The 22,112-nt window shown below is 44.0% G+C and overlaps 1 protein-coding gene across 3 annotated transcripts in view; it reads right to left on the bottom strand.

Moving 5' to 3' along the window:
* Positions 1-22,112, bottom strand: part of DTNB (dystrobrevin beta) — a 192,626-nt gene that overhangs the window by 105,176 nt on the left and 65,338 nt on the right. For all 3 annotated transcript variants that reach the window (XM_084285383.1, XM_084285381.1, XM_084285382.1), the window contains one exon: positions 960-1,037. In XM_084285383.1, coding sequence (XP_084141509.1) covers positions 960-1,037 — 78 coding nt within the window. The remainder of the gene's footprint in view (positions 1-959; positions 1,038-22,112) is intronic.

Here is a 22,112-nt window from a genome sequence, read left to right as displayed (position 1 = left end):
TTGTATACAGGTTGTACATACTGAATTGTGTGATTTAGAAACAGATTTTTAAATTCCATCGTAGCCAGTTCAAAACTGCACATACAACTCACTTTTTTGTCTCGCAAAACAGAAGGAAAGTACGTGGACCTTTGCTTAACCCTGTTGCTGAAAATGAGGGATTTGTCTTACTCTTTAGTACTAGCTTGTCATTAAAGTTTAGGAACATTTTTTCAGTTCAGTTTCTCTTTCCCTGCAGGGAACACTTACTCATTCACAGCTTTGGGCAAGTTAAGTCTTCAGTGAAGCACCTTGCTATTCTCCCTAGCGTAACTTACCAAGAAAGAAAAGTGCAAATTGATTCAACAGTGTATTTCGTATTTACATACGTACACTTATACTATAATTTCCATACAATAATTTCCATATATGAAAATAAGTAAACGTAAACACAAATTCAACTGTAACATCTACTAGCCTCTACTAGACGTGGGCAACTAAAGAACTTTGGCAGCGAAACAGTTTGGTGTGGAGAACAAGCATTAATAAAGCCAACAAAGTAAACTCATTATGTGAAATGTCTCAAGCAGAAACAGAATTACTCTGCTTTGTAAGCACTGGAGCCTATGATACAACAAGAGCAGCCTTTCTCAGAACAGCTTTGAAAGTAATGCTCTATTTAATAAGAACAACAAAAATCTCTTTAGTTCTGTTTAGATATTTCTTCAGTCACACTCATAACATCTATTGCAATAAAAGCAAATCACTATTTGGAGAGACCACAAAAAGAGACACTGCAAACAATTCCTGCTTTAATGGATGCTGTATACATTCTTTGAACTAGCAGTGTTACTTGAAACACGTTAGAAAAGTCCTAGTGATACAAAATCCATCAAAATCCATATATATATGCATATATATATATATATATATAAAACCTCTCACAGAAACAAACAATAACCATCGCAAAGCACACGTACCTTTTTGTTGGTGTAGGTGCTCCAGAGGACATGTGGGTCACCATGGTATCGTTCATATTAGTCAGAGGTCGAGGAGGACTAAAATAAAAGTATTTATTCCAGTTAGTGATTTAAAGAACAAAAAGATAAGAAAAGAAAAAAAAAAAAAAAAAAAAAGAAAAGAAAAGGACACCACTGTTTTCTGTGACAATATCAGGTCAAAGAGCAGCAGAAAGGCACTGAACTGCTCTATTCTAACTAGCTTTCACAATTCATGTGTATCTTTAAAATGAAGGTAAAACTAACATTTGTGATCAAATAGCTGACCTTTGGTATTGTCTAATACTTCAAGCAGATGTAGGAACCATTCAAATTAGGGGAATTATTTGAAACGTTTAAAGAAACGAGGCAATGACTCATTACAATAAGCCATCAATTATACAACCACCACAGCACCTGCTTGACTTTGATTTCTAATGAGAAAATTTCACGTTAGTTGGAAGAATCCAACAGAGCACCTCGTGTTCCTTACCACCCTAACCACAAAACCATGGGATGATGTTCCCATATTTGCTGTTTTACAGCCCTGGAAGTTTTCTGAAGGCCGTGCTGATGGGCAGGAGGGTGTGGGATGGGAGTGATGTGCCCGGGGCACCCCCTGGCAGCTCTGCTGGCGAGCTCGAGTCGGGGGGGACGACCTGCAGGAGCTGCCACCGCAGAGTCAGTGTTTGCTGGCATTTAGCCTCCAAGCACACCTACCATCCTTTAGAAGGAGACTTCCAAAGACACGCAGAGCTGCCCATGCGCAGACAGCAGCTCAATTTGCACGTTAGACAAAATGTCTTGTACAGGTTGTAACGGAGAAAAACGCCACATTTCTCTGTGTATTTTTTTTGAAAATGCAGCCCTAAAATCTTCAGTTTTCTATTTGCCATCATCTTCCTGTTCACTGACACTTAGATTTACAGTTGAGATTAATTCTTGCAAACTTTGTATACGATCCAGCAGCAAAGAACACATTTGTCCTAACAGAGCTTTTCAGTTTTTGGATTCCCTGACGTTCCTGGTGCCTGCTGCAGTGACCCTGCTTCTGTTCGGGATTTCTAAATACCAGGAACTGGCTTAGGACTCATTAGCTTATTTCATTCAGTAGCTTTCAGAGCCCACCAATCTGGAGAACCAAACACGTTTAAGAATCACCTGCTGCCAAAGAGGTGAAATCACAAAGATCATATTCCTTGCAGGTCTTACTGCATTCTTTCTTCATCTTGGGTTAGACACAAAAGCACTTCAGGTCTCAATCCCCACTCCAGACAGATTAGCCCAGAAATAATTATGCTGTATGTTTCAACGTTCAGGTTATTCTAAAATACGATATTATCCTGAGAAATGCCCTGGTCATAAGATATTTACTGAATCTGCTGCTTTGGAAAAAGAACTTTGTACTGTACAAAAAAGCAGAAATGCAATTATAACACACTGGAAACTTGGTAACCTGATGGCTGTGACATGCTGTGGTACATCTGGAATCTATTAATGCTGTGAGTGAACATGCAAATGCATCCTCTGCTAATAAGCAGGTAATTAACAGCATCTCCCTCTTTGTCCCTTTATCCCCTTATTTACCTCTTGACTGAGCATCAGAAACGTTCAGCCCACAGCTACAGTTCAAAGTTCCTCTTTTTCCCTAAGGATTCACTTACCGACTTTGCATTCTCCTGCTAGGCAAATCTGAAAACAATATGGGCTGCTGTCAGACAAACACCTAGCTTTTGTGACAAAAACTGCATTTTTCAGCAACAACTATTGGCTCATGGCTTTTGTGCGCATTAGCAATGAAGCAGGCTGTTGGGTTTCGCTTTGTTTGCTTTGGGAGGGAAAATCAGACCCACAATAAATGCCACCTCGTTACTGATAATCATTTTGGGGTATGTGAAATTAACCCCAGGGCATCACATTTCGGCAGAGGGGTTCTGCAAGCTCACAGCAGCCGTTCCCGAGACGCCCAGGACGTGAGCGCGGTGCTGCCAGCGGGGCACAGCGTGCTCGTGGCCACGAGATGCATAAAGGGATCGCTGTGTTTTCGCACGATCCATTTTACTTTAAGTAACAAATTTCACACGAGGGCACATCTTCTGTCATCCCACAGAAGTTCACCTACGTGGACCTATTATTCTGAGTCAGGATAGTTCTTTATTTTATTACAACATTGCTTTTAAATGGCTCTTTTAGAAGGAAAGTGGATGTAATTCACCACTCGCAATCTGTTTTTGGTATCATTATGAGACATTTCCACATGCTCATTCCAGTTCTGCAAATACCAGTGTCCTCGTTTTTCCAGCTAAATCCCTGCTCACAGTGATAAAGACCAGGAAAAAAATTAAACAGTGACATCTGGTTAGAAGATACCTAACTGCACAACTCCGTATTATTTACTGCTTACAATAAAGCCTGTCCCAGTCCAGACGATTTCTTGAGGCCATTTATACATTTTTAGGGAGTATCTGCTCAGAAAATAGGAACTCTGTTAAGGTGGCACTGTATTTTCTTGTATAACCGTGACAGAAAAATCATACTGGTTGTGACACCAGGAGCAGGCTGTAACCATACCAATGGAGTAGCAAAAGAGCTTTTATGAAACTGGGATTGGTTTTATTTTACCAATTTCTGATTCAAATGGAATATAACCAAATGTCCCCTCTGAGATGCTTATGAGAGTTACCCTATCACCATAAACAAGACAAAGCAGCTACTGAGGAGAGGTTTTTCTGCCTCACCAGAAAATGCAACTATCCAAGCACCTGAGACATGAGAAAATCCCAAATCAGAACTGGTACGGAGATTCAGAAGTTGCACTAAATGGGAACGGTGACTTTTTACTGATGTATGTAGCTTTTACAAAGATTTCAAAATGAACTGAGCACCGACTCTCATCAGAAGGCACAGTAACCACTTGATAAGTAACAGTATTTTGAAAATGGATTAAATACATCCATGGGTTTCATACGTTCAATATATAAGCTTTAGCCTGGAGAAGAGGAGGCTCAGGGGCGACCTTATCGCTCTCTATAGGTACCTTAAAGGAGGCTGTAGTGAGATGGGGTTGGTCTGTTCTCCCACGTGCCTGGTGACAGGACAAGAGGAAATGGGTTAAAGTTGTGCCAGGGGAGGTTTAGGTTGGATGTTAGGAAGAACTTCTTTACTGAAAGGGTTGTGAGGCTTTGGAATGGGCTGCCCAGGGAAGTGGTGGAGTCACCATCCCTGGGGGTCTTTAAAAGACGTTTAGATGTAGAGCTTAGGGATATGGTTTAGTGGGGACTGTTAGTGTTAGGTCAGAGGTTGGACCAGGTGATCTTGAGGTCTCTTCCAACCTAGACAATTCTGTGATTCTGTGAAGCTAAAACACCTTAAATCACCTTAAAGAAGGCAGCAGAAGTTTGAGTTTTCCAGCCCTAGCAGTTTTTTTGTCTTTTTATATTTTTTCCAAACCATGTTTAAGCATGAACATTCCCTGTCTCTTCTGCTGTGACCAGCTCCCTCTCTATGCATCCACTTCTGGCTACTACTGGACACAAGATACTGGACTAAACTCTTTGGTCTAATCCAGGCTGGATGATATCCTGTTCTTAGATCTTCCCATCATCTTCCTAAACATGTCACCAAACTCCTATGAGTTATTGCCAGAACTCTAATTAAATCAAAGATCTTGACTTCTATCATTAATATTTACCCTTTAATTACCTGCTCCTACCTGTAAAAACCTACGAGATTCAGATGTAACTGAAGTTGCTGTCACATCTGTTCTCGGTAATCTTGTCTAAAAATGAGAAATAAGAAACGTGTCAACAGTTTTCCTAAGTAGGGAAATCATTGCACATTCTGAAGAAAAGCCCAATTAAGCCTAGGGCTAAGTCTTCATTTAGACTTGGCTGGTGAAGGTCCAGAACAAACCCAGGACAGCTCTCAGGCCCCAGAAGTCTAGAAGCTCAGTAAATAGATGCAACCAAGTCCAGAGACTTTTTGCTGTGCTGGACAATCACCTTGCAAAGGGACCTCTAAAAAAAGCAACAATAAACAAAATTTACCAAACCCTAAACACTTCTATCTGAGCTTGCTGATGCAATCAGCACAGTGACATGATATATTTGATCCCATCAGTCTACAGAGACTTGGAAAATGCAAAGCTCAGGAAAAGCAATCTATACTCGAGGGGTAAGGGCTGCCACTGCATCCAATTAAAAAAATATAAAAAAGCTGTCTTTCAGACCTGGAACTGATGAGACTGAAGCCAGTGATGGACACCTAGATTTCTGGAAGCAGACATATTTCACTGTCCCTCAGAAAGGACAATTAAATAGGGTCTGAAGGGTCCCAATGATGTCAAGCAGCAGGAGTTCAAAGCATTATCAGCTAAGCTTCTGGCATGGACATATATTTCCTCCCTTTACTCAATGTTTGTGTGCCAGAACCAGACAGTATATTGCATATAAGAAAAAAAGAGTCATTTTCAGGTGCACTGATAAGCAGTGTAGTAAACACTAGCATTTGCTTAATTATCTACTAATGCCTAGAATTAAGTTATTCTTTAAATATGGATGGAAGCAGGGATAACTGCATGACATCTGCCAGTCTTTTCTGTTACTTCTTTTAAATTGCACTTACTGTGTTTACATACATATGAACTGAACAGACATGAACTCTTGAATATATTTGCTAACTTTACAGGTGAGTTTTGCTCTATAACCTGGGAGGTCCTACACTATAAAGATAATAACAGATATTATGAGCCTCCTTGGTACTGCTCAGGAGCCCCACTCGCAGTCCATCCAGGTTGCATTGCTTTGTGCAAAGAGAACTACAAAGAATTACAGCAAAGACCTGACCGACACCAGAAGGCAGGCACAAGTCAAAGATATAAGTTACACGCATAAGAATGAAAAATCATACTTACATTAAATCCCACTACACTACAGAGAGTGGCTGACCATACCCTCTGCCTGTTATTATTCCATTTACAGCCATGCTGACAGAAATTTAAGGAGAGATCTAACAGAAAACTGTCAGTTTTGTGGATATTTACCTATGTGTATTTACGTAGGCAGAGGTATGGAGGCATTTAGCACTTCTAGGTGCGAGGCAGGCTGGCACCACAGCTAGCAGACACTAGTCAAGATCTTTATATTAAAGATTTGCATTAACTTAAAGCTTGTTACAAAAGAAGCGTACTCAAATCCATATTGAATCCTAGTTCAGTTTATTAATTGGAAAAAAACAACACAACAACAACACAACAAAACACCATAAATAACAGTTGATGAAATACAATGGCACGAAACTGTAAAAACAACACCCCAACTGCCATGACAGTCCTTTTGCTTCCCTCTGACAAGGTGTCAGCTGGAAAAAGCAACACAGTGAGGTTCGTTATTTTCCTGGGTGATTCATTATTTCTCATACTGAAGGTTGGGAAAGATGAACTTAAACTCATTAGAGCTGTTTGTTTCTAACAACACATGCAGTATTAACTTTTTTTTCCTTAATGTTTCCTATGCTACTTCATACTTCCAGGTAAGAAAGACACAGACTGTAAAGTCCAATGCGATTCGATGTAAATCTTAGTCTCTCTTGCATGGCATTTCCACGGGAATAAAGAAATGGCATTTCTTTGCTTAACAACCATGAGAAGTCCTTGGGGAGATTTCCACAAACAACCCTGTGAAAACTAATCTCTTTCTCCTGTAACCTATCAGGAAGGATTCAAAGCAGCATAAATGTGACCTGCTTTTCTCACACCTTATTGCTGGGAGGACTATGTCAACACATTTAGGTAATAGTGCAATAACACACCTCCTCTGTCTTACCTTTGTTCCTCAGGAGAGACCAAAGGGAATTTCCCCAAAGAACAGTCATGACTGAGGTTACCCGAGGTAAAGCACAGTCCCCGTCTGCCAGCAGTGCCACCTGGTTTCGCCCATAAAAACAAATGCTGCGATGCTTTTAAAGTGACACAGTCAAGGTTATGCCCCCAGATACACATTTCTTCTTTCCCCAAACAGCAGCCTTTGCTTTCCTTACACGCTTTAGCAATCTGCATCACTGCAGTCCAGCCGCTTGTCCTGACATTTGCTCCAGGATTGCTGTTGGGTTTTGCATGGGAGCACACACCAAACTTTCCAGTCTGAGGCTGCATTGCTGAGGATGCTGAGCCCACTCATCATGCTAACAAGAGGGCAGGCCCAATTTCAGTAATTTCCAGTTTCCTTACCTGCTACTATCACCATCTCCTTCCTTCACAACAGCCTATAAGCTATGGGGCTGAGCACAGTGCAGTATTCTCCGTCCAGGATTGTGTGCACGTGAAATCATTATTTTCCCACTAAAAACACTCGGTGATGCAATGATCAGCACTGCAGCAGCAATAGTTGGTCATGGGTAGGCTGAGATGGCTCCCAAACTGAGGTTCAGAGGGTAGAAGAGTGGAGGGGGGGGGATCAGGTTAGAGGGAGCATGAGAATGGTTATCTTCCCCCCTCCCTGGGAGAGGATAAAGCCATTTTACTGTATGCAAAATGCTCTATAAGGATGACGTCAGTAATACAATTGAAATCTTCCCCCTCACATTGCAAATCCTCCAAAAATTGTAATAAAAATTTTGAGATGTCATTTGCTGACTTGAGGTTGAAGAGCTCCAGCACATCTCATTTTCAAACTGTTCCTACTGTTTATATCTGACAAGTCTTCAGAGTGTGGTTTGATGGCCTGATCCGGAGCCAGTTTGGCCCCACTTATATTTAGTAAGCAAAACCGTGCCAGGGAGTCTTCCAAAATCCAGGAACGTGATCATCTACATGTGTAAATTGTTAGCAGACCCTAGCACAGTTCTGGTCTGAGTCAAGCAGCAATTCCCAACAATTCCTGGGAGAAGACGGAGCCAGGAACTACTCCCAGGAAGCCGTTCAGATGTGGCTCAGCTCTTCTGGAAGGTAAGGAAGATTAATAGCACGGACAGAACAGTTCTGAGCCAGCTGGCTTCACTGGTGAAAATCTGTCCCAAGTAGACTCAATTAACAGTATATGCAGGACTAGGACTTGATCTCGAGCTTATTCCTTTGACTTTGCATCTTTGTTTTTTCTCTGATGTAACAGCCACCAGCGTTTCATTGGGAATCTGCCCGAGGACAGCGCGTGGCCAGCAGCAAGGACCCAGGCAAAGCCCGGGCGCTGGTGGGAGCAGATGGGAAGGGGCAGGCTCCATCCTGGCAGAGCACCTCCAGCTAACGGAGGGTTTTTGGCACTGCCAACAGCCTGCTCGGTCACCCCTGGTGTCCCAGAGGTGCTTCTTGCAGCTGGCTGGTCCAGGTCATAGACCTGCTGAGGTTGGAGGGGGCCTCTCGACACCACCCAGTCCCAGCTCCCTGCCCAAGCTGGACCAGCCGCAGCAGGCTGCCCAGTCATATTTTTAATAACCCCAAAGGCAGAGATTCCACAGCCTCTTCGAGCAACCCCTGCCCATGATCACACTGCATCCCAAATCAGGCTGCCTTTTGGTCTTACACCGTGGGCTCTCCTCAGTCTGAGGGGCAGATCGGAGCAGCCTGCCCCGCGTGCACCACGAGCAGCAAGTCACCACAAACCCACACATGCTCAGGGGCCAAGCGGTGAGCAGGCAGCTGGGAAGAGCAGAATACTCAGGCTTCGTGTACTTCCTGATGGCTTTCAGGCTGCCTTTACACAAGCAGTGGCTATTCTCTTCCTTAAGTGTATACGTCAAGACTATCTAAAAGCAAGACACAAGCTTTAACCTGTAACTCACAGGCTAGGCAAGAGAATGGAGTTTCAAGGAACACACCGGCAGCTATTTTGAAGCTTCACAAGCAAATGGCAAGGACTCTGCAGAGGACAATGTAGATAATGTGTGCTAAACATGTGATACAGGCACACATTAAATTAAAAGAGGAGGGCTGGTGTCAGCAGGCAGGGATATTGTGGAATGCTGCAGACACCGAAGCTTCAGATAGCTGCAGCAGAAGCAGTCTGCAGAGCTACTTTTAAGTAAGATTACGTGAAAATGGTTTCAGACTTCTTCCTAAACATTGTCTTTACTATTCCACTCTGCCTGAAGAATTCAAAAACTGCTCAGAATCATAGAATTAGAATCATTAGGGTTGGAAAAGCCCTCCAAGATCATCTGGTCCAACCATCCCCCTACCACCAATGTCACCCACCAAACCACGTCCCCAAGCTCCACATCCAGACTCTCCTTGAACACCCCCAGGGATGGTGACGCCACCACCTCCCTGGGCAACCCGTCCCAACGCCTGACCACTCCTTCTGAGTACTTGAGACACTTCTGGGACCTGTGTCAGATATATACATGTTCTGAAATTCATCAGCCAGGACTTCAGTAGGTCACACCATGCATCTCCTAACAGTGAGCACAAGATGGGTGAATTTTCTCTCCAGAGTCCTCTCTACTGAGCAAATTTGTTCTACTACTTAAGAGGCCAATTCCTTTACTATTATTTGCTGTATAAACTCTTCTCCTCTAATTACTCGGTGTCTATCACCAAGTAGGAAGAAATGAATTACTTCTTTTGTACTATGCATTATATATAACTAAGACCATAAAAAGCCCCATTATTTATTATTCAAATCTAAATAATGATCTCCTGCTGCCTTCTCCCTCTGACTACATGCTTGAGTAAGTAAAATATAAGATCAATACATCTGTTCAATAGGAGGCACTGAAGGCAGGCAAACGAAGTGAAGGAAAACCTATTTAAAAATGCAATAGCTCATAACGACAACTTAAACTTCACAACAGAAAGCAAAGGGGTGTTAGAATTGCCCTTTTCAACTAACAGATTGGGGATGCAAACAGACTTCGTCTTGGGAAAATAGCTGTAAAGGGCACAAGGGTTCGTGGCAGTCAGCTAAGCAAGCATCCCCGGTGTGCCGCTGGAGCAGAACAGCCAGATGCAATAACCACGCGCAGAAGGAGGAGTAATTTCTGGGAACTGAGGGGGGCTCTGCTGCACTTGGCACTGTAAGAACACAAATGGAACTGCATTCAATTTTTGGAACTGCAATTCAGGAGGGAGGTTGAAAATCAGGGATGGTTCACTGAAGAAACACAGGAACAACTGAAAGCTGGAAAACATGCAATTCACAGAGATAATCCTAACTCCAAACCTCCTACTTAGCAGACAAAATAAGTGGTGGTTTGATGGCAACCTACACGTACATTTAGCTTATTTGTAATAAAAACACACAGCAGTACACAGCACGGATATAACAAACTCCAAGAAACAGAAACTAAAATGAACAAATTCTACTTAGAAATATCCTTGCAGATTTTGAATAACGAGGGCAATAAAGCACATGAACTTTCATGACTGTGGCAAATTCCATCTGTTAAAAATGTTAATTATTTTTATAAAATACCTATTTTTTTTAATATATTTTCTGCTTTGCACAGGGAATAATTCAAGGAAATCTCCCAGTCTCTGTTGCATTTTTGGTTCTAGTTAAATAATTGGGATGACTCATTTAGACTCCATGAACTCCATGAAGGAAATAACTGTAGTAGCATCTCTGTCTGTGTTTTGAGCTCTTTTGCTCAAAAATGTAAGGGAAAAACTTCACAGCAGGACAAGTTTTGGAAACTTCTGTCTGTCATATATATACACAATGACTGAAGGTAAATCTATGATACAAAACCCATCAGACTCAGAAGTTGGAATTACCAGCCAGATTCAGGAGGTGAAAGATGCAAATTCAGAGCTACACTTTGGCAGGCAACCAAGGCCAACGTTCTCCAGCAGTTAACAAGCAGCCACGAGAAGCTGCAAGGTAGCAGCTTCTGTCAGAATGACTTATCAATGCAACACGCATTTCCTGCTTTTCCTGCTGCGTGTATTTTGAAAAACTATCCTATAAAAGTAGGAATACATGTATACTACACTAAACCAAGAATACATTACATCTTACCATAGAGGGTGATTTCTTCTTTTGCTTGTTTTTCTAATCTGGGGTAGGAACTGGGATTAGGAAACAAGAAACTAACCCCCCTCTCCATAATAAAAAGTTTTAAAGTGTCACTCTGCTTTAAACCCGGAAACCACAATATTTAAAATATGCTGTTACAATGAGAAAATTTTGAAAAGAGTTGAATTGTTGACATTCTATTTCTATTCTGCAACTATTTAGACTTCTTCAGTTTCAAATAAAAAGGGCTTTCTGTCACACAGGCAGATATTGCTTGGAACTGAATATCTCAAATTTGTCTGATTTGCGCTTTTGCACAAAGTCACTGAAGACCAATTCTACTTTCAGTGTAGCGTGAGTGACCTTCATGCAAATGTGAAAAGCAAAAAGTGGGAAAACATTACCTACTATTTCTATTGTTAAATAGAAAATAAAGTTTATTGTAAAAATGCACATTACCTTCAGTAAAGGAGACAGATCTAAGTTTCTGCTACTTGTGTAATTTTTCTTTGTTTTTGCACATGCAACAAAAGAAAACAGATGAAACCTGTACCTGTGGGACAAACCAGTTCAATGCACAGCTGAAACAAACCTGAGAATGGAAATGTACTTACAGTTATCCCTAGGTGGCAAAGAACCAGACACAAAATTCTCTGTAATCCTTTACCAGTCCCCTAAAACATCCAGATCACAGTATTGTTTAAATATTTCTGAAGAATTATGATATCTTAATTCAAATAATGGATATGACTGCAGTTGCAGGAAGGCACTGAACACTGACTTTGCAGACTTCTGTAAAATTCCAAGTGCCAGATGACTGTCAGCAGTTCCTCACTGTAATGTACTACTTTTTGACACTGTATTTGTAAGAAAAAATTAGGAATTGTTTAAAAATAGCTGCTAACACTCCTCCAATGAGAGCACCAAGGGCAAATACATCCACGGATATGCTGAGCCAACATTTTCCTCCTATAGAAAGGGAACATAACTGTAGTAGTAAATTGGATCTCACCACTCCATTCCGGTGCAAATCACGTGAGCAACTTCCCAACAAAAATTACATGTATATATTACAGATCGATTACTGGTTTGTTCTCTTTGTTATTTTAATCAGCAGAAAATGGCCAATTTCTGTTCTTATGCTACTCAAAAGTGTTGGTTTTATGTTTGTGATTAGGAGTGAGAAATGTGATCTCTACTTCCCTGGAATATTTTGAGTTAAGTTTTCTACAAGCCCTTATGGAGCTTTTACATCTGTTTAACTATGACTAATTTTCCTACTAGCACTGAGTAGTAATCCTGCCAAAAGCTATCTTGATGTGAAGAAAGGCATAAAACATAACCCAACTAAGTGTAATCCGACAACAATTTCAGTCAAAAAACTATAATTCAAAAATAGCAGGCTAAATATTTGCCAAAAGGAAACATTTCAAACGCGTTTGGATACAATAATGGTGCAGACCTGACTGGGTACCAAAGACGAGATTAGCAGCTCCTGTCAGCCAGCCTGGCTTTGCCTGGGCGAGGGGACCAAAGGTTTCAACTTTTTGCTCCATCCTCTGGAGATTTACATTATTTGAGCTGCCAAAACGATGCACAGACTATTTTAATTTTTTGTTGTAATTTACAAAACAGTTTACAGCGTATGCTTCTGTTAAGATGATCAGGATGAAATGAAACAGACACGATAAAAAGTTGAGAACTAACCACAAATCTGAGATCATACACAAATACCCAAGATCTGACAAAAAGCTGTGTACTGCAGGGAGCAAATCCCCGAGCTCTGTGACGAGAGCCGATGGCAGCAGGGACAGCGTGTTGTTTGCAGCCACTAACGCCCAGCCATGGCCGGGTTTCTGCTGGTTTGGCTGCCTCACACCTCAGGTGGCTGCTCAGGGTTGGCACCCAGCTCCACCATCAACACTGCTCCACTCCCAGTAACTGGGAACACGTAAATTACTCACCAGGACGAAATGTCACGGTAAGTTCTGCTGCGTCTTTATGAAATGCCCATTAATACTGGCTCGTGTTGTGAACGTGGCATTCAGTGTGGTATCACTGGTATTGGGTTTAGGTTGGATGTTCGGAAGAACTTCTTCACTGAAAGGGTTGTTAGGCATTGGAACAGGCTGCCCAGGGAAGCGGTGGAGTCACCATCCCTGGAGGTCTTGAAAAGACGTTTAGATGTAGAGCTTGGTGATATGGTTTAGTGGAGGACTGGTTAGTGTTAGGTCAGAGGTTGAACTCAGTGATCTTGGAGGTCTCTTCCAACCTAGATGATTCTGTGGTTCTGTATCACAGCCTGGAGGGGCCTGCACCCACCCCGCTCCATGCCCACACAGCCATGCCCCAGCACCACAGGGAGCCTGGGGGGCTCCTGGGGGACAGCACCGAGCATGGGCACAGGCAGCAGGCTTGGTTTTAAAAAATAACAATAATGAAACCACCAACATCCAAACAAACAACCAGCCTTACATTTCACTCCTTCCCCCCTTGAATTAAAGGGCAAAGCACAGTGCTCACTCAGGGAAGCCTGGGCCTGGCAGCAGGGCCACCCCAGGCCCTGCAGATCCCATGCCCGGCCACCCGCAGCATGGCCCTGGGGAGCCTCTGAGCCCTGCTGGGCCTGACCCGGCCCTCTCCTGTCATGGCATGGTGCCGAGCTCCAGCAAGGGCAGCAGATGTGCCACTGGTGTGCCATGCCACACCAGAAAGCATCTCCTGCTGACCGGAGGGGAGAAGGGGACCCGCCGGCTGCCCCCTCGAAGCCGCGTGAGGGAAGGGAGCAAGAAAGCTGCGTGCAGGAGACCAGAAAGAAAGGCAGTGGCTGAAATACAAGCATAGGCACCCAATTCACACAAGTAAAATGCAAACACCTGGGCGTTTTGAACTAAAAGAGAACATTAATATGCAATTCATAAATTTTAAGTATCAAAGATGGATGAGTGCATCACAGAGCCTGACCCGAATACAGAAATCTTACATTCCACCCGCTTACTCCAGCACTGGGACGAGGGCTTTAGGTTTGCCTAAAGCAGAACTCCAGCAGGTCTGGATCTAGGGCACCAAAGAGAAAAGGTCACCGCTGCTTCCCTTGGCTGTTACATTACTACCTTGGCCATAATGTGCTAACCTGGCAATGCCACAGTGCTGAGCCACAGGCAAAAGCAAACACTTCTGTACTAACACTGTGCAGTGATCACTGTAAGACTGATATGCTGTATGAATAAACAAGAAGTGTATGTGTATATAAATATATATATATGCATAATTATAATTAAATTACTTGGAAGTTCCTACTTCTTTTGCTGGATTAACAACCTTCTTAACAACCATTAACAACCTTCTACCAGCCTGAAACCAAGCAGAGATTTATCTCAAGTAGTAACAAATGTGTGTACTCACAGAACGGCACATAAAAAAATTAAAAATAAACTCATAAACACATAAAATTTAACAAACTATGACTCTTCACAAAAACCCTTCTAGATCAGGAATAATTCAATACATCATCACAGGGGCTGTGAGGCAATGGATCACTAACACCAGCTGCATCACCATGGAGGGATACCTCAAGCCTCCAGCAGCACTTATAAGCTGCTCTGCGAGGCTCTTCCTTCCCCACGCAGTGCAAAGAGGATTTTGGGTAGTTAAATATATTAACATTTAAAGGACGAGTTAAAGCTAGTGTAAGGCGCAAATTTTTGCCATTGCTTGTAAAGAATGTTCAGCATTTTAATAAATGCTGTTCATCACCAAACAAACTTGGGAAAGTAAAATTCACTTGCCGGAAGTTAATTGAAAGTCATTAACACAGTAACAACCCTTCATCACGAAACTAGTCTTAGTGATAGGACTCAGACCTGGACCACATTAATGAAAACAGAGGTTAGCTGTGTGAAACGCCTACTGGGAGAGGATTTTTAAGTTTTCTCATGTCCATCCAGAGAAGCAGCCACAGCACAGCTTCCTAGGGCGAATATCAGCCCACTGCATTACTTGGGGAGGCCAAGTCCTGCACCTCGGACAAGATAACCCTGTGCAACCATACAGGGTGAGAATCTGCTGGCTAGGAAACAGATTTGCACAGGAGGACATGGGGGTCCTGAGGAGCACAAACTCACCAGCTACAGCAGCAAGGCTGACCATGTGCTGGGCTTTGCCAGCTGGAGCAGAGCCAGCAGGTGAAGGGAAGGGATTCTTCCTCTCTGGCCCTGTGAGACAGGGCCTGGAGCACCGTGTCCTCCTCTAAGCTCTTCAGGACATGGAATAGCGAGTGCAGCAGAGGCCACCAAGATGGTCAAGGTCTGAAGCGAGCAGTGTACGAGGAGAGGCTGACGGAGCTGGTTAGTTCAGCAAGCAGCAGGTTCAGGAGGGCCTCGTGGCTGCCTGCGACCACCCGCCCAGTGGGTACGAAGAGGAGCACACGCAGAGGATAACATGCAGTGGAGGTACAAGGGATGTTCTGTTTAGATATTAGGATACATTTGCTCAGAGCGGTGGTGGTCAGGCATTGGCATTTTTGTCCAGGGAGGTCATGGAACCTCCGTGCTTGAAGGTAACCTACCTGAGGTGACCCTGAGCAACGTAATCGAACCTCAGAGGTGGACTGAACTTCAGCAAGCTCTCCCAAGTAAATTATTCCAGAATTTTAGAAAATCAGCTTGGCAGAGCAGATATCTCAGGCAATTTATACAATGTAAATACCAGCCTACCATGGAAACAAACAGAAAAGATTTCGAAATACAGAAAAACTTTGCTCTGTCTTCGAGAATAAGGACAGCCACAATCAGGACATGCATAGCATCCAAACTTTCCTACCCTGAATGAATTAGAATTAATTAGAAGTCTGGCCAAAAGGTGTCAGGACGAAAAAATAAAATCCCATTTACAGGCCCATCAGGCTGAGACAGATGCCAGCCCCACAGATTAAAGGCTGTTACCAAGTCTGGTGAAGAGCTGCTATGTGTTAATCCAGACAAACACTTAGCCTGGGCAAAGCAGCAAAATGATGTAGAATCAAACATTAGAAAATTGTCCCATCCTCCAAGAACAGCTCAAGAAAGGCATGTAAATCTAGTAAGAATCATCCTCCCAGCGTGGGATAAAGATCTCTCACACATCAGTTCCTCAGTAGTCTGGAGCCCAATCTGCTACACACACAGGGAATTAATTTCAGTCTAAGGCAATTAAGGAAATGAGCATGGGGTATCCACCAAATAAAACCACCACTGTGGAGATACCTAAAAACATTTATGTTCTGAATAAACAGCGATCACAACCACTGTAGGAAATACAGAAACATGCCTCCTTCACTGGGAATTGAAGGAAAATTCAGTGTGCCAGGTGTTGTATTCAAAGAATATGAAAGTCTGGGAAAATCTCTGTCTTAAACATGTTCAACTGCATAACCTTTTTTACAATGCAATGTCATCTGTCTTCTGTTAAAAATCTTTACATGTTTTTAAATGCATATTTATGCAATTTTGGTTAAAAATGCCTATCCCATTCCTCAGCAGTGACAGAATGAGCATGAAAATCAAAAATAAGCGATCATATTCCCAAAAAATAAATTCATACCAAATGCTTATGCATCTTAGGATAACACAGCAAGTTTCAAAAACCGCAAAAAGATAAAAATGACAGGTTGCCAACATTTCACAACTGTGTGCAAGCACCTAACCAACGACGATAATTAAGACATGCTCGTCAAAGTTTCACATCACCTTCTGAAACTTCAACTGCCTTCAAATCAGCTTGGCACCTGCGTGCCTACAGAAAGCGCACACAAAGCAGTGGTGCTGTGCCCATGTTCATGGTGCTGGATTCAGGAGGGTGCTTGCCCACGACAGGGGACTGCTGAGCTCTGCAGCCGATGGGCAAAAACTTTCAACATTGTGCTTTGTGGGAGACGGGCTGGCCAGCACTATTAATTATGCATGCCTATAAAAACCACTGCCATAAAGGATGGGAACTTCAATATCCATGGGAATCGCTTCCAGTACAGAAGTTCAGACAAACAGATGCTTGTAAATCTTTAAACACCCCACAGACTCACCTGTGCATGTGTGCAGGCCCCCATGGACACAGGGGTGCGAGGAGAAACCTCGGAGCTCCCAATGCAGAAAGCAAGTTTCTCTTGGCTGCTTTTGGCTGTGACCCGTACCAGTGGAGGAGGCACTCACACAGAGAGGTCGTGTGCTCTCCTTTCCCACCACTCCCAACTCAGATAAGAGCAATTCTCTTAATCATCTCCTTTATCTTTTCCTCCCCCTTAAGCCTGGAAGGACACCGGGCTGCTCTCCCTCCTGTTCCCGGCAGCCAAAGGGAGGCACCAGGCAGTGATGCAAGGAATGCAGGCTGAGGGCACCGGCTCCCTGCTGCCTGGGATGGAGCTGAAGCCCGAGCCCGAGCCCTCCCACCCTGCTGCTGGCCCCGTCCCTGCTGGGCTCCCATGGGAGCCCCCCGGCCGCTCCGGCACAGCACGGACCCACCTGTGCCTCCTGCGGCTGGCGTGGAGCAGCGTCACCGCGACCTCACCGGGGCTCTGGCATTACAGGCACGCTTTTGGCTTCCTTTTCTATGGAAAAACGTCCTGAACTCGGAAAAGGCGCTGATGGATTATCCTATAGCAGCGGCAGTTCCCACGGCAGCAGCGGACGCAGGCGCGGGCTGGCAGCGGGGACGCGAGGCGCGCAGAGGCGGCTCTCGGGCGGCTGCTGGAAATCAGAGCAAGCCCCAGCGGCTTCGCTCAGCGCTGCAGGCTTCGGCAGCTCCTCCGGGCAACTTCAGCCCTCGGATGCTACAACAATGGCTCAAGCTACTCGGCTCCTACCCCGCGCCTCCTGCTCCTTAATCGCATTTCATCCCCGCTCCGCTGCCCGTCCGAGGAGCCGCACAGCGCGCGGCGGTGCCGGGGATCGCTGCGCACGGGTGCGGGAATTTGGTGTAAAGTTTGTGAAAGGGTCTGATTGAAAACGAGCTATGTGATATAAAGAAGGTCCGTCTGAATGCAATACGGTCTGCCAGATGTCAAAACCGTCAGTTCTTAATCTCTGAAATCAAATCATCTTGGTGGATTTTTACAGCTACTGCACAAGATTTGAGACTTTTGACTACGGATTTGAAGTACACGGAAAATTAGCCCTGATAAACTTTGGAGATGGGATAGGTTCAAAAAGTAGTAAATAATGATGAAATGGCAATCGCAAAGACTAATCCACATCACTTGCTAAGTTAGGCTTCTTAAAATGAACTATTTTAATAAGGCCAAATATTAGGTTATACATCTGTGGCATAAACACGCAGACTTTGATTCAGAGAATAGAGCTGCGTCTCTGAAAGCAGTGACTACAAAAAGCATCACGGACCATAACTGACAGGTAAGGCAATCTGCTGGCAGCACAGCTGATCTGCTCCTGGAGCACACATACAGAGACGTACGACTGTGTAGATCAGCAGAGAAAGAAAAACAGAGCAACGGCTGGGAATGGAACATAGTTTAAGTGAAAATTTTGAAATATTTAATGTTAAAATAATTTAACAGGAAGGATGACTACTCAATCAAACAAGCTACTATTCAAGAAATGTTGCCTTTATAACCTCCCAAAATTGGGTTTTTATGTTAGATTGCCTTTCCCAAACACAAATTACTTGGCTCGGTACAGAAGGAAGGTGGTGACATTTAATGATCAATGAGATACAGGCAGTAAGAGCGGCTGATTTAATGTTACCTGACCTTAACTTCTATAAAAAGTCATCTTTGATGTATGTTTGCAATAAATACTGGCAACCTAAGCATATTTCTTGTTCCTTTGTGTTCACTGAAATTTTATTTAATATATTTAGATGATTTGGATCAGCAACCCTGGCTTCTAGGAGAAAGGACCTATATTTTTGTGGAGTTTTTGGAGGCCACAAAGCTCTTAGAGGAAGGTTTTTCTGAAAACTTCCCGAAGTGTGAGGAAACCTGGGATTTGTTTGCAGTTTTCACTGCCATCCAGCAGCCTGACAGACAAGCCTCAGAGCAAGGATGAAGGAGCACCAAGATGCTGCTAAGCAGATCTGCTGCTGCTCCCATCCAGAGCAAGGCAGGTTCAGCAGCAAAGTGTTCTGTAACACTTCACAAAAATGTTCTCGAGAACATCACTGCTGTGCCAACAGTAGAGGGGCCAGCCCTGCCTAGTCCCGTGAAGATCTGCTTATGGACCCCACCACCAACTCTCCTCCACCCTAAAAAACATCCACTGACCCCCACCTTTTGCTTCCCTAACCTTTAGCACTTTTCAGTACATCAAAAGACCTTTATCCCAATCGCACAGTAACTTACCTTCTTTAATAGGCTCTGACAAATTATCCTTCAAAAGGCTTTTTGAAAATCCAAATACCCCAAATCCACTGGAATTCCTTTATCCTTCTCTAACCCTCAGAGCTTTCTGGCAACTGCAAGATGAAGAAAAGATTTCCAAAGATTTCCACCTAAAGCAGACTCACTAAATTGGCTGAGGATGTTTTAGCCCCACTGTTTGCGCTGCAGAGGGGGTCAGGGCCAAGAAACAGTTTTGTAAGCACATGAGTTTTTGGCTTCCACTTCTTTTTCAAGTTTTTCAGTAGAGCTGCTCACAGCAGTAGCAACAAGTAAAGGAATATGGCTTTTGAGGGATCATCGCTGCTCCTGGGGTTTTGGGTTGAAGCAATGAAAGAGCCCCAGGTCGTTGCTGCCTGAGGTGTCCTGGGGAAAATGAGGGAACAGTCAATGAACAGTTTTTGGATTGTCACACTCCTGGCAACACACATCCGATGGTCTAAAGCATCTGCAACCCACAGACTGCTATTCTTACCGTAACTCTTCACCAAGATCTTACAAAGGTTATGTTAATGTCCAAAGTTAAGCCCTTCATACGTTATCATTGCAGAACTTCAATATATCCAGTGTCAAACCTACCCTGGTTTTACCACTACTGAAAGAGCCACAGGGTCGTTCTGATTTCTTACAGTAAGCAGGCTATGCAGAACCACGCTCTGTTCTGAATTCACTCATTTCTTCCTTTTTCAAAGAGTTAAACCTATGCTCTTGGTCTTGTTTTGAACTCAGGTAAACCTATGAAACCTATTTTGCTAGAAACAGAATCCAATTAAAATTCAAACTTTATATGACATGGAAATAAATAAAGTAGCATAACAGGAGGAATTAGAAGTTAGTCTGCAGGCAGCTGTCCCATTTTAGATAGCACTTCTGCAGCACTCTTCCACTGTAAGAAGTGAGAGGTGGCATTTCCTTAACAGCCAGGGCTATGCCGCATGTCCTGGGGGGCAGGTGCCAGCCACAGCATCTCCCACACAGCCGAATATCCCCTAACTGCCCCGCTGTATCGAAGGTAAATGTTAGCAATATGAGTAAGTATTACCAACACATGTTCCCCTCTTCCAGGCAGGCTCTGAAAGGCCAAGGCCAGACCTGATTGCAGCGTGCAGGCCAGGAGGAGCCCCAGCACCCCGAGGAGAGCAGCACCCTGCCCTGACAGCCACGGGTCTGTGAGGACTGGAATAGCATCAGTGCGTCAGCTGCGGGTGCTGAAGGCTTACACGGAGGAAGGAGCAAGCTGTGGACCAACAGCCTCAGCCCGAGGTTTGCAGCAGATCACAGTGGACGCCAACTTTCGGTAGACCTGCCAGCAATAGCACATATTCTCCCTGAACACCCTGTGGCACCCTGCAAATGCTTTCTCATCACTTTTTTACTTAGTTGCTGAAAGCTTAAGCAGCACCCCCAGTCTTCCACCATAAGAAATGTGAAGGAATCCTTTGTCCCTTACCTCTCCATGGTTTATACACTTGTCACCTGGAGGAAGCCATGGGGACAGCCGTCAGGGTGGGACATTTCCTCTCCAGCTGTCACAGCCCGTGCCATTATGCCTTAGCACAGAGCCACCTTCACCAGCGGCTGAGGAGGTGACACGCCACCTCTCTGGTGAAAACGCTGATTTTTGGAAGAAAGGGAGGAGGAGCAGCTCAGGGCAGCTGCATCTGACACAGCCCATCTGTCACCAGAGCAGCATCCACGCTCCAGAGCATCACCACACTCAGCAATGGCACCGGGACACCTCTGCTCTGCAGGACACACAGGAGGACTAATGGTGGTGGCAGCTTTTGCTGGGACAGCTATTTCAGCTAAGAATGGGCCACACACTCATCCTAGGTGATGGAGTTGTGTCACATCAATGGCTAAGGTTGGCAGGGACCTCTGGAGATCATCTGGTCCAACCTCCTGCCGAGCAGGGTCACCCCGAGCACATTGCACACCTTGTGCCACCTCAGACAACGTCCTGAAATACAGGCTTTAATGCAGAGGTTTTACACGCTGATGGGTCCAGAGCCAGGGGAAGTGCTCCAGCTGTAACCTGAAATAACACCATGGTGAAGGAAAACTTTAACGGATTTCTCCCATGAAAACTGATTCATGTCGCATACAATCTCTGCTTTATCAAGTGTAAACTGACAAGGGGTTTTTCAATGCCTATTATTATTTTTTTTCTGTCATCTAGATGGGGGAGAGACTTCGGAGCCTGCGGATTCCAGCAACCATAATCAGAAAACCAAGTATGCCAAAAGCCAAAAAAGAAGATGATTCAAGCAGAATCACTCTACAGCAGCCTGACACCTCACACCTAGGCACAGCTCACAACCTGGAGGAGGAGGCAGGCAGAGAGATAAGGGCACAGAAAGCACTGACCTAGCAGGAGGAACAAATTTCCATTGTAACAGTGCTGACCCAGCACAGCTGCAGGAATGCAGGTAAAGAGCAGGAGAGGTACTTTGAGAAACATTCACTTATTTTGGGAAATATACGTAAAGCAAATCCATGACTGCCTGCTGGAGCATGCGTATGGTGCTCTTTCAGAGGATTCTGTAAAGCTCCTGACTGGCTACATTAAAATTGTTGTGTACATTTTTCATAGATCATAAAACGATAGAGAAATACCGTAGAAGGGGGTGTCTGTCAAACACAGAAGGTAAAAGAGACCGGCATTCTTACAGAACTAAAATTGCTCTCCTTTTGGCTTTTAAATTTTCAGTGGCAGGCAATTCTGCCACTTTTCAGTTTGCTAGTCTATTCTAATGATTAATTACTTACATTCACTATTAAAAACACACTTATTTTTATTCTGAATTTGTCTAGCTTCAACTT

Source organism: Netta rufina (genome assembly GCF_964035555.1).
Source record: "Netta rufina genome assembly, chromosome: 3".
Classification (NCBI taxonomy): Eukaryota; Metazoa; Chordata; class Aves; order Anseriformes; family Anatidae; genus Netta; species Netta rufina.
This window is presented reverse-complemented; position numbering and strand designations above follow the sequence as displayed.